The 13,433-nt window shown below is 43.2% G+C and overlaps 1 protein-coding gene across 3 annotated transcripts in view; it reads right to left on the bottom strand.

Annotated features, from left to right (window-relative positions):
- Window positions 1–1,956: 1,956 nt before the first annotated feature.
- bahcc1a (BAH domain and coiled-coil containing 1a) overlaps window positions 1,957–13,433 on the bottom strand; it is a 76,043-nt gene continuing 64,566 nt past the window's right edge. For 2 of the 3 annotated variants that reach the window (XM_077557109.1, XM_077557108.1), the window contains exons 15-29: window positions 10,544–10,658; window positions 10,079–10,289; window positions 9,814–9,990; window positions 8,933–9,106; window positions 8,543–8,826; window positions 7,747–7,818; window positions 7,530–7,656; window positions 7,330–7,450; window positions 6,992–7,067; window positions 6,199–6,307; window positions 6,006–6,119; window positions 5,774–5,920; window positions 4,370–5,613; window positions 4,032–4,268; window positions 1,957–3,934 (exon numbers count right to left, since the gene is read on the bottom strand). In XM_077557109.1, coding sequence (XP_077413235.1) covers window positions 3,725–3,934; window positions 4,032–4,268; window positions 4,370–5,613; window positions 5,774–5,920; window positions 6,006–6,119; window positions 6,199–6,307; window positions 6,992–7,067; window positions 7,330–7,450; window positions 7,530–7,656; window positions 7,747–7,818; window positions 8,543–8,826; window positions 8,933–9,106; window positions 9,814–9,990; window positions 10,079–10,289; window positions 10,544–10,658 — 3,418 coding nt within the window. In that variant the 3' untranslated portion in view covers window positions 1,957–3,724. The remainder of the gene's footprint in view (window positions 3,935–4,031; window positions 4,269–4,369; window positions 5,614–5,773; window positions 5,921–6,005; window positions 6,120–6,198; window positions 6,308–6,991; window positions 7,068–7,329; window positions 7,451–7,529; window positions 7,657–7,746; window positions 7,819–8,542; window positions 8,827–8,932; window positions 9,107–9,813; window positions 9,991–10,078; window positions 10,290–10,543; window positions 10,659–13,433) is intronic. The other variant, XM_077557110.1, reaches the window with a different exon arrangement.

Raw genomic sequence — 13,433 nt, forward strand, 5'->3', positions numbered from 1 at the left:
CTAAAATAGAGCGTGCAATATGGTTAGGTCCGTTCGATGATGGCTGCTATTGCTTCATAATTGATATGCTTAACGATGAATGAGCAGGGCTTTAGTGCCCTTTAAGAAAGGGCAGTCAGCACTTGATTGATGTGTTTTTCCTGCTGGGAGAGCCAGCATCTTGTTAAGACCCAAGACCTTACCTCCGCTACGTTTACCAGCATACCCCCCACCCCACCCTTATACACATATACACGCATAGGCCTACACTAATGCGCACCAGGCTGTCTGTCCCCTGCTCAACCTCAACCCCCTCGCAGTCAGAGGCCAGACAGGGTCAAGCAGAGGGCGAGACATTTATGAGGTGTAGATATTTCTGCAGGAAAGTATTCTTCCTGTTGACACTAAGCAACGCAGTCTTGATGCTGAGCAAACTGATGCAGAGAGGAGGCACACGCAAAAAAATACATGGCGCGTTACGAAAGGTAACAGTTAAGTGACCTCGGCTTTCCCATGACCTTTGGTGGGACGGTTGCGTTCTTTACAACCCACATTTTCCAAATTAGATCGCAGACTATTCCTATCTTGACTGTGTATCTCAAAGCACAGAGGGGTAATGAGGCAAGGCCTTCTCCAAACAAAGAATGTTAACCTCATCATACTCGCGCTGCCACTTTTCACCTCTTAATCTCCCCTCCTGCCCGCACGCTGCTGAGACAGCAAAGGGCCATGACTTGGACACGGGGCAGTGGCCATCGTCAACACAAAAGGTTGTGGTAGCAAACAGCCCTGTTTGTGTTCACTGGGCTGTTGTTGGAGATGACTGATGTACCCATTAACCCCTGTTGAGGGCGTTCGGGGGGGATGGGTGATGGCGATGGTGCTCCATGCAGGACGAAAACACCCGTGGGCCCGCAGAGAAAGTCATTGACCCATATTGTTTCTCCTTCGGGCCCTGTCAGCGGTTCAGTCACTCTATTAACAGAGATAAGCGTTGACAAAGCTGATGTATGCAAATGTGGAACCGGAAATTTTCAGTTTGGTCCAATTTGGAGGAAAGCCCTCAAATATACACATTATGGACATCAAATTACCATTTGTGTTGTATCATTTTTCAAGAGTTAGTGTGTTTGTGAAATATGAGTTATGCAGAAACACTCACAATTTTTTGGGGGGGCTCACACTTTTTTTTAATCAATCTCAAGGGCAGCCATTTTGTCACTTGCTGTCGCTTGAAAAAGACAAGACAGTTGCTCAGGGCTCAGGTGACATGCAATCACAACTCACCTGTTTTGTGAAGCTGAGCCTTGATTGGTCTTTAACTGAGCCCTAATAAAGTGTGATGTCATTTTCAGGCAACAGAAAGTGACAAAATGGTTGCCCTTGAGATTGATTTAAAAAAAAAAAACGGGAGGATTTTGCTGTTAAATACATTTTCCAGAAATATTAATATTAAAGACGAGTACGGGGCACATACTACATATTGTAAAGAAAAGTTTCAAGTTTCAAGTATCATTTATTTTTTACTGTACAAAATCATTACTTGTGATCGTTTCCTTCAAATTCTATATAAACGGTCAATTTTTACTTATGGTTTTAATATGGCCTCACATTCTATTTGAAGCTTGGCATGTGTGCGATCTAGCATGAATCATGAGAATGTGCATCTACTGTATCTCCGAATCAGTCGGCATCATATTTACAGAGCTTGGCAGTTAAAGCCAGAAGGCTTTATCGGATGCCGTGACAGATCTGTCTATTTACCATGGAACTCCATGCTCACATAAACTTAGCTGAGCCCGAGACACTTACACGGAAAGACTTAGCGCAACAAATAAAATTTGGCAGGCGGAGGTCTTTGTCTGATAAGTGTTCTCCAAATGAATCGGAGTAACCTCAAATTGTTAAGTCTACATACAGTACGTGGCGTGATAAGTTGACAAGGGCACAGCCAAAATAATAGACGTTATTCACAGATGTTGGTGGATGAGAACAATCCAGTGTTTTTATTTCATTTCACTGTTTGGCCTCTAGAAGACCACTTTTATTTAAGAAATGCAAAATGCGACATCACACCGATTTTAAAAACAGTGTCACATTCTCATAAAGCGCTCTTTGCTTCCAACAAACAGCAACAATGACATGAAAATAAATAAAGTATTGGCGAACAAAATAAACCTTTGTCAATACAAGAGTCAGGATTGCATAAAAAAAACAAAAAACAAGACTAGAGTAGACAAAAGGTACTTGGCACAAATTAAATAAATTTAAGTAATTTTCAGATTGAATGAACCTAGTCCATTGCTTTGTGAATCTGATTGTCCTTCACAGTTCGTATCGAGTATGTGCATGTACTGTACAAAATAGACATATGATATTCAAACTGAAATAACATTTTTGAAAGCTCAGTCTCATATTTTGTCAGTACCTGGACGTTCATGCTCTCGCTCCCTGCTGCGCTATTGGATATTTTGTGTTTTTTTTGTTTTGCACTAGACAAAACTGCAGGTACATGTGCAAGAAGACATTGTCACAATGCAGAACCAATACACACAGGGAGGAGTATTGTAGACGTTATCAGTGATTTCTGATTCAAATTCAATACAGGTGCTTTACATAAGATAATTTCAAATAAAGATACTCAAGCCACTTTGGTATGTTTTTTTTTTAGGATGTAGCACATAAAATTACATTGTTAGAAGAACCAGTCTTGTTCTAAATTCATTTGTATGGACATGATTAGTGATGACACAAATGTCCTTCATATCTTAAATTATTATGTATGTTTGCAGTCCACTGGGATCTGCCATTAAAAAAAAAAGCTGTTGAGAAGTACATAAATTAAAAAAAAAAAAGATAGGGTAAAAAAATACAAAAAAACTCACACAAAAGAACATTTACAAAAAAAGCCACTTGACCTTTTTTTTTTAAACAGGATGACTCAAAATCTCTCAGAGAGCGAGCCTTTCCCTGTTATACACCAAATCCTTGTCTCTTTGTGCTCTGTCTGTTTCTGTCTCAGCAGGGCATACACAGTGCAACACTAACATCTTCAATCATGAGTTCCCAAAGCAAAGGAAAGAGAAGAAAAAACAACAACAATCTATACACATATAAAAATAAATCAATTGCAAACATGGAAAGATACATCTCCTATATACAATATAATCCTGTATAAAATAGCTTTTATGTACATATAGACAACGGACAACAATACAATATTCCATCTGTACAATATGTACACCTGAAGAGTGAAGACAGGTGAGAGGTACTGAAGTGTATGGCTTGATTTGGATCAATTTCAAAATAATTACAGACATCAACTTTACACGTTTTCAACTTCCCTGGAATGACGAGGCTTTGAGAGAGTCCCAAGTCTCGCTTTCACTTCTTCGTTCAGGTAAGGCTACCTGAATCGAATTGGTCCTTAGAGACCATTACGGCCTTGTGGTATTTAGCCCAGCTCCGTTTTGGTGACATGTGATAGAAGCTGGGCCTATGGAAGCGTTAGACCAATATAACACCAGTTATTGATGGCTGTGATGTACAGAAAGACCCACAGTTCAGCCATTCTACTAAAATGGTCCAAGTTTTCGAAGTCTCCTTCTCTTCCACGAAGGTTCGACGTCAATAGTCTCCAGTGTGTAGTCCCAGACAGCCGTAAACCAATCAACATCTCCTATGTAAAGTATTCCACTTTGACATTTCAGGCAGAGGAATTCTTCAGTAGTTTACTCATAGAGGTTCAGCACAAGATTGAAACACCTTCAGCAGTAAGCAGCTGACCAGTGGTGGGGTCGTACGTCCCTGCCAGGTAATACAGGTCTGGAGAGGTACAGTTCGGCTTCTGATTGCGCGTCAGACTCTCATATTCCTCCTGACTCACTACCTGGCACTTATGAGAGATTGTCTGGACATCATTTTCGTCCTCGTGGCATGACTGGTACAGGGCATGCTGGATGGGGAAAGGGTTCCGGTTAGTCGCATCAAAACCAACACATTGAGGGGAATACCTTATTTAAATGTCAAGTATGTTACAAATGTCTGCTTACCTTGCCGTCTCGCTGCCTCTTTCCTTGCTTGGTCTCTTCAGGGTGGTAGAACCACTTGACTTTGACCACCATGCTAGAGGTCCAAGACTCCCAGAAGTTCTCAATTTTACCAATGTATGGTAGGTTAGGGCGTCCTGCTGAGAGGAACACGGCACAGTCTCCCACTTTGACTGCTTCTTTGCCTCTCACGATGGCCTTGTAGAAAAGCTTCTTGGCCTTACCTTTCAGGCCTCGCCTCTGTGGAAACACAGACATGTCAACAATCTTCCTTGACAATGACTATGTACTATTTGACATCCCCCTAAACTGACAAGCACTGGAAATGATCATTCTCACACCTGTGTTGGGCTGCCAGACCACCTCCACAACTGGCGCCCCGCAAGGAATGTAGACATCTTGGGCCTTGGAATACATGAAATGCCATCTGGTAGCATTCTCGGTTTCTTCACAAATTCTCGAGATGGCTTAGAGATGGAACTGTTGCAGTCTTTCCTCTTAAGACATTTACTGTTGGAGACATGTTCATCAGGCGATCCTTTTTTGATATTGGAAACAGCCAACGCTTTAGCCACAAATGAATGTTGCCGTGAGGAAGTGGAGGGTTCACTGGGTTGTAGGAGTCCCCGGTGAGAAGACAAGCAGTTCTGTAGCATTAGTGTAGAACTTTCCTCATCCTCTGAGCTGTAGGAAGAGTCGTTGTCAGAGGAATACAGGCTGGAGCTGGATATTGAGCCTGACGAGGAGGAACTGGATGAGCCGGAAGAAGAGGATGAAACTGAGAGATGAGAGAGGAAATGTCCAGCTGTCCTTAGCCCCCCTGAAGCTACTGCAAGTGCAGCCCTTTTCCTCTCCTGCTCTTCTTCCTCTTCATCATCCATATCAGAGTAGGAGCTATGACACTCTCTGTGAGAACTAAAGCCCAGGTCTCCATATTCTCCTATATGCAATGAAGGGGAATGCTTTCTTTGGGGTGGGGTTCCTTTTGGGAGAAGTTCGACCCTAGAGTTGTCACCCTTTTTGTTGTCTTTAACGAGAAGGACCGGATGTGAGTAACCCTCTGTCTTAGGCATTCCGCTCACAACAGACGTGGCACCTCGCAGCAAGAGAGCCTTGCTGTTCTTGGTCTTTGGGGAAGTTACTCCTTCGTGATCTAACTTGACCAAAAACTCTTGTCCAGATTTCTTCCCCCTCGGTGTTATCAACTCGTCTGGTCTGCGTTTCTGTCCATAAAGCGCACTTTTCGGACCAACAGATAAATCTGGACGTGATCCTGTGGACTTGGCACAGAAGGAGGAGTAGCCGTTTGCAATGCTACTAAAGGAGTCCACCTCAAAGGAGCTACTGCTGAAAAGTCCTTTAGACTGGGTGGAGACAAGGGGTTGGATCTGAGTTGAGGCAAATGAGTCATCCTCCCTCAATCTCAAGGCCTTTCTCGGTGTCCCATTGAGCTGAAATAGATTGTGGGACGCCCTCTTCCTGGTGCCGGTCAATGAAGGCCATGCCACAAAAAGGGAAGAATTTTTATTGGCATTTTCAGCCAGCTGACGTTGCTTTTGCTTTTTCCCAGATCCCTTTGGTCTCCCTAGAATGAAAAAAAAAAATGACATTGAAGCATTATCGTATAATGTGTACAACGACCAGGTTGTAGGTACAGTATCTGCCGCGTAATTTTATATAGACATTATCTACTAAGTATTCATGAAGATTAGGACAAATAGGATGAAAAAATGACAAATTCTTACCTGGTCTTCTTTTTTGTAGAGTTAGCGGTTGGTTGTTTTTGACCATACTGGCAGTGTTGAGTCTGTCACTGGAAGCATTATTAAAACCGGGGCTTTTCTTGACCTGACTCCCACTCGGTACAAACACAGCAGGAGATGTCTCCTCACCTTAGAAATGATATATTGAATTCAATTATTGTCATTTATTTACAGATAAACATCCTAAAAAGGTGCATGGTAAGGAAACACCCACAATGGATTTGATATCCCGGTGGTAGGAGGCGGATGTTTGGTACAGAAATCTTCCCTCGATCCCCATCATCAAACTCTACCATTACACCTGGCTTCGCCTCATCGCTTGAAATCCCTGCAAGAGACAAACATGAAACTCAGCAGAGAGTGAAGAATTGAGATCCACAGGATATAAATGGGGGTTGATGTCTCACCTCTGCGAACATAGCCTGGGTACAAGCAGCGTGAGCGTTCACTCCAATAAGCACACACCCTGGTTCCATCATTTAGCACAGCCTCTGACTCTGGGCGTACATCGAGGACCTGACATCCAGACCAAAATGTCGTTAAGGTTTATGACAAGCTGTGCTAAATATCAAACACACATGTTGAGGCAGCATGAGTGAAGTGCAACCAAGTTCATGGGCAGCACTCTGCTGCAATTCCAAGCAGTGCTTACTGCATGCCATGCCAATGTGCCAGGCAGGGCTGAAAGGAACGGAAGCCTGGATGTAGTAAACCCTGACTTGCTGAGTAATACCAAAGAAGGCCTGAATAGAGAGCTTGTGATTGCTGGTTGCCAGATCTTCCTTCCAACAATGCAGGCAGCCCTAACATCCGCCTCTCACTGGGGGCTCTTTCAGGTTGCTTTCATTTACTGTTGCCATGACGAGAGACCCTTTTGAAAGATGAGGTGTGGATGTGGGTGTGAGTGTGTGCGCGAAAAGCACCTTGGTGAAAATTGTGGATGATCTCCCTTAAGATCTAACCAAAGATCTCACAATCTAATTTATCTTGGCCACTGAGCGAGAAACGGGTCCAGTAACTGGGCTTATTGCTTCTAACTTATCTTCATATTCACATTTTCACCTGAGACTTACACCGCTTCAGGTGAAAATGTGAATACCAAGCGGTGTGACAAAGCAAATAAACCAATGAAAGCTTAGGAACAGAAGTATTTACAGGCTCAATGTCAAGCAATGACCGTTTTACAGTAGATGAACTTACAACTTCCCGAAGCAGTTGCTCCAATGAATAGATCTTGGCGCGGTTTCCCCTTTCCCCATCAATCGTAACACTAAATCTGGAAAAGAGACAACAAAAATAGGGTATTTTTAACCTGTTGACTTGCCATTGCCAATTTGTTGTTGCAGCTGTCTAATCTACTGCTTGATAGCTGTGTATATTAGTCTTGCTATCCTTAGTTAAGAAACAAACGTGCAAAATGGATAAAAGGCCTCTATACCTCAAATGCAGTCATCAACAAATGCCAAACAACAAATTGTTTTATTAAAATGTAATTATATATATATATATATATATATAAAATTCACAAGGTGGCTTACATATCTGGGAAATCCATGGTGTGGATCCTGGCAGCGTACAGAAGCTCATCTTCCTTTGAGACCAGTATCTTCAGTCCATCCGTTAAGAGTTCTTTGGTCAAGACGCACTTGGGAACTGCAACTGACAATGCAAACATCCCCAAAAATATTTTAGCATCCCTGCACAACTGTCGTGAGAAATGGTATGTAATTTAGTTTACCTTCAGGGTTTTTGTTGCATGAATCACTGTTGTCGTCCTCCTCTTCCGAGAAGCTGCTGCCATCCATCTGGAAGCCCTCATCAGCCGCAAAGCTTTCTAGGAGCCGACTAACTGCTCGACCCGTTGTCTGTGGATCATTGAGAGAAAAATAGAAACATGTCGGAACTCATTTAACATTTAAAAAATGTGACTGTTTCAATTTTTTTGTCTCTGGTACCTGTTGCACCTTAGCTCTTCTGCTTCTGCTGCCGTCTTCACTCTTTGACACCGGGTCCCAGTTATTTCTCCGCTAAGGAACAAGATGAGGGTCAAAATTTAGACTATGGTGCAAATTATAAACACATTTCTTTGTACTGATGTAATTATCTCAAATGGAAGCAGTTTTTGTCCATTTCAAGATGTCCTGCTAACGTTGCTAACTGCTAAGATGTCCTGCTAAACTCTAAATTTCAATGACAATTTTACCCTTGCAAGACGATTTTTCAAAAACAAGTTCTCACAGACTTGGTAACATCAAATCTAACTTTCACCAAACATCTGACAAAACAAATCTATGGAATCTTTTTAGTACCATCACTTAGCAAAAGACTTAAAATCTTACCCATAATTTAGCGTGCATAGCTGTTGAGGCAATGAGACAATGATTCTGAATGTAAGTAACCCTCTGTTAAATACAACCGGAATTAAATTACTGCCTAAAATGTTGACCTATTCCTCAAACATGCCCTAGGTTGGGTTTAGGGTTAAAAATCCTGATTTAAGAATGAAAACCTAACATGACAAAAACTATTTGTGACGCCATTACTAAATCCTCATTGGCGAATGTCACTAGATTAAGATAGTTCTAGACACCACAAGCCTGCAATCAAATGGCCATCATAAACATTTTGCTTTTATGTAGTCTTTCAATATATTTGCTAAACAAACATGGTATTTCACTCTTCATGATTATATTCCTTATGCACAGAAATCGAATTAATTAATTAATTGATGAAAAATGACTTTCTGCTAACCTTGTTAATCGTTCCTCTCAACATGGTACTTTTGCGTGTGGCCCTCTTCAACCTCTCGCTCGTTGTTGGAAAGGTAGGCAGCCCCATGCTACGTCGGAAACGGTTGCCCCTGTTGTTGTGGCTTCCCCACCGAGGCTCCTTGTACCCTGGTATGGATGGTCTGCCAACTCCCTCTATGTTGTGGTCCTCATGGCGGTTTTTGACAGCACTGGCTGGGCTCAGCCTACAGGGGTTCTTCTTTCGTACTTTGACCTCTCCTTCTGCGCCAGAGAGACTATGGAAGCCTGTGCCGTTCAATTACAGAAACAGACATAGTTAACAAGCCATATGGAGAAACACAAAACAGATGCTTCTCGTCAAGATTTCTTATAAGTCCGCTGTCAACCTTACCATAAAGCTCCTGTCTCTGTTTTTTGTTCCTGGCTTTCTGATTGGCCTCTAGTTTTACAATGGATGAAGGACTCGGATCGGTCACAGAGGAGCTAGAAGTCACATCTCTTGGCGCTTGGCTTCTTAGGTCTTGACCTTCATCGCTATCATTACTACCTTCCTCCTCTTCCTCTCCTGATGGAAGATGAGAATATAGAGCATGCATACTTGGGTTAGAAACTTACCAGTCTTATCAAATGCATTGCTAAACTGTGATTATCATGGAACGTCCCTCCATTATTTCACAAACACTTCATTAGCATTCAAGTAAATGTTGAACTGGTCATTCAAATGATGTATTAAGTGCTTTGCCTTGATGGTATTTCCTGGTGTGAACCCACATGCAACAGAGCCAGAATACGGCGGTGAGTGGGAGTGACTTTGTGTGTGTGTGTTTGTCACATTGCTCCCCTCAAGCCAGCCAGTCTCTCGGTCTCCTGGCCTGTCAAAGCCTCTCACAGGCAAATGTCCACAGCTGCACGTGTAGCACAGATCAGCCAACAAGCCTGATCACTCAGGTGTCAAAACGTCCATGCACACCTTGTATTCAACACAAGGTGTTCCTCACCTTTTTACCCACATCTGGTTGCCTTCAGAGTGAATTACAGATTTTAAGGCTCACCCGTGTGTGGCACTGCATGTCTTGCAAAGTGTATACAGTGCATTAGCATTCCTCTGATCGAGGTCTTTAGGTTTACAGTAGTGCCTTTGAGTTCAAATGCTCCTAAACCAGAATTGATGACTGCCATATCCTTGTCACTTCTGATCAAGCAGTAGATGTTAGTGTGTAGATGTGAGAGTTAATGTTAGTTTTCACTGGTGGCCAAATCTTCTCCTCTTACCTTGTTCTGATGAGTCACTCTCAGGATTAGAACTTTCTCCAAATGACTCCAGTCGCTGTCCACGGTGGACCCTCACTCCAGTCTTGCTGTGATGAGTGAAATCATGTGTCCCTTTTTTAGATCCACGGTGTAGCTCCCCAGCCCAACTCTCCTGGGGACCACTGTCCACACTTGCTGCTGAGAAAGTTGGACAACCCTTCTGAGATCTTGGCTTCCTTGGCCTGAGAATCAGACTGCACGGATGAAATAATGGCAAACCATGTACCTGTGTCGCTGTGTGCCCCAGACTCCCGCCTGTTGCCCTGGTGTCTGTGTCCATGCTTTGAGTTGCACGGTGAAACCTCCTTGTCCCTGTAACGCATCCCTGAAAGTGTCTTTTTGCCCTGGCTCTTCTGTTTGAGCTGTGTCACATCGGCGGCCAGCTTAGAGCCCAGGACACTTTGAGGACCACCTTTTTTGCAACCTTGGACTTTTATCTGCCAGGGCAGAAAGGGACAGTGAAACCTAGTTAAAGCTACAGAAAAAAACACCAGAGACTATAAAAGGGAAAAGGATATTAAGTGGTCAGGTGTAAAATACATGAACATGAACTGCTCAAAATTTGACTCATGTGGGTTGTATTTAATTAGAAACACAGTTCAACAAAGTATTATTTCTCATACAGAAGTGCGGCCTCTTTAATTTCTAGTTGCGCGGAGGATAAAAGGAAGGTGGACAATGGGTTCCTGACCTGTGCACTGCCAAGTTGTTCAAAGGCTCGGCTGGACGGCCTCTTCTTCCTTCTCAGGCTGTCTCCTCCCCCTCCTTGCTCCTCAGGCGTCATGGAATGCCCCGCCACCATCGGCCTGTCAGTCAAAACATGGGGGATGAATTCATTAGAGAAGAATGGCAGTGGTTTGAACGAATAAAGGGGAGCGAGGACATAACAAAGAAAAACAGTTCTCTGTCTGAAGCATAGAGTGATGCAAAAGTAGAAGGACAGACCGGCATCTGTACAGTACTTTTGGAAAACTGGGCATCTAACAAGGAAGCTGAGGTTGTCTGAAGGGAGATTGTACGCAGCATTCGAACTAGCATTGAGAGTTTTGGCAAGTGGTTGGAGGGCATCACATAGTGCTATTGTTTTCAGTGGGGAAAAATTATACATGTCCAGTTGCATTTTCATATTATCTTGGATAGCTTTGCCAGCACTAAGCAGCATCACAAGTCAATCACTTCAAATGCCCTTGAGTAACCCTCCTGGAAGCCCGTCCACAGACCACACTGACAAGTGCCAGGCCATGCTCAAACAAAAGATTAACCTCCCCTCTCCTATTGTGTGCACAGCCCGTGAAATCTGTAACATTTACACAGCAGACAAAGTTTGAACGCCAAAAGAATTTAAAAAAAGAAAAGAAAAGATAACTATAGTGTATGTGCACTATACAATTCGGTAACCAATAAAATCTTTGGTGAAATCCATCCATCTAATTTCTGTACTGCTTATGCTGTGGGTTGGAGGCTAAAGAAAGACAACACTTTGGACCAGTTAATCATAGGGCGGCTGCGAAATGTGCTTTGAGTGAGACTCAATCCTAAATTGGCTGTGTGAACCACTATACTATTACTACCTATGATAAAAGATCATTTGTATATGTAATGAATGATACACAAGAATAATCTATTGTCTCTTCGTCTTTTAGCGGTTATTTGGGCCTGAGTATTGCTCACATCCTCCATATTGGAGAAGCTACGTTATCAGTGACCAGATGGGCACAATAATGGGAAATACTTCTAAAACAGAGGTGGTCGTCGAGGGCCGGAGTCCTGCAGGTTTTGGAGATTTCTCACTTCCAACACAAGCTGGTTTCAATCAACAGGATCGTCATCAGGCTTATGCAGATCTTGCTGATGAACTAATCATATATTATCTGTGTTGGAGAATGGCAACATGCAAAACCTGCAGGACTCCGGCCCTCGATGCCCACCTCTGTTCTAAAGCCATTCACTTTGAGACACGTTTCAATAATCCATCTCCACAAGCGGTCAGAATGACAGTTTTTTATTACTAAAAATATGGCTGAGTAAGCAGTCCCTGTATCTCATAATCGGAATGTGGCCTCAACAATCCATAAGAGAATACAATGAATGTGGTTGTTGTGTAGTGGGGTCTGCCAACAGACTGACAATAAAGAGTGACTTGTCCACAAGAATGATCCCACTGCAGGCTGTCGTTTGCCACTGAACATGTCAAGATATACGACTTACAGTATACGTACTTTCATAGTGTAACTAATTGATCAGCTGACTAAACTGATCACCTGATGTTATTACTACAATACTCACAAAGGACACCAGTAATCCATCTTAGAACCTAATTAGCTATGACTCATAACACACAGGTGAGCAGCTAGTAGCTAGCTACCCTGTGCTACTGTTTGCAAAAGACCCAACAACCCCATGGCATGTTCGATGGCAGCCACCCTGCCTCCTAAACACACTGCTGCCGGGCCTTGGCCCTGTTATCCTTTCACTTGGGCGTCACTGTCACCCAGCATCAGCGTTCCCCTCCCCTGGCGTCAGCACTGGCCTTGTGAGGGGGCAGGGGGCACGGTTGAAGCAAGAGTGGAGGTGACATTGCAGAAGGGCAGCTCAGGGCATTGCCGTTGCCCGGAAAGCACAGGAAGAACCGTGAAACAAATAACTGAAATCTGACTGCATTCTGTTTCCCTATTTTTTTGCTTAAATGGAACTACACTACTTAGAATTACTTGCATTTTCCAAAATATAATGATTATATTTTCTAATATTTAATGATTATGTTTAAAGCTACACCTGCCCGAAGCCAGCTGGGATAGGCTCCAGCACCCCCCGCGACCCTTGTGAGGAAAAGCGGTTAAGAAAATGAATGGATGGATGGATGGATGTGTAAAAAGTGACCACTAGATGTCGCTATAGGCTAGAATGCAGTCTGGACTACAGTGGCTCAGAGAGACCATACTTCGCAAGCCTACCACCAAACTTATTTTTGCGTGAGCAAACGAGCATCTCGGTGAGTGACGGTGATTTGGCAAGCGACGCCGAGACCGAACAAGCCGGATTGAGCCGGAGCAGCGAACAATAGCGGCTCGCGGAAGTTAGCCGGAGGCTGGAGTGGTTAAAACAAGAGCGGCTAGCTAGAGAAGCTGGTTTAAAAATAAAAAATAAAAAAAAGTAAAAGCTTGCGAGAGCAAAGTAGGAGGTGACAAGTGACGGGAACCCGAATCACGGGAGTCAGCGACGACCTCCTACAGGCCCCAGCTGTGGAAGATAAGCGGCAGTCGACCAATGGGGTCCGACACTCGATGGAAGCACCAACCGGGGTTAACTACGTTCGCGAAGTTGTCCTTTGGGCATCCGTAACAGGAAGATGGCGGTGAAACATGGCAGCTTGTAAGGTGAGACGACAGACATATAATATAATTAGTAATTACTAGACCTACAATTATATATATATTTTTTTAATGTACGTTGATGTCATGGAAAATATTTTTGGCATATTTTTAAATCAATAGTGGGTTTTTAAATTCAATTAATTATTAGTTCAAAACTAGATGGCGCTAGAAAGTACACACTGGGGTAGTAAAGTCAAAGTAAATATC

Source organism: Vanacampus margaritifer, chromosome 2 (genome assembly GCF_051991255.1).
Source record: "Vanacampus margaritifer isolate UIUO_Vmar chromosome 2, RoL_Vmar_1.0, whole genome shotgun sequence".
NCBI lineage: Eukaryota > Metazoa > Chordata > Actinopteri > Syngnathiformes > Syngnathidae > Vanacampus > Vanacampus margaritifer.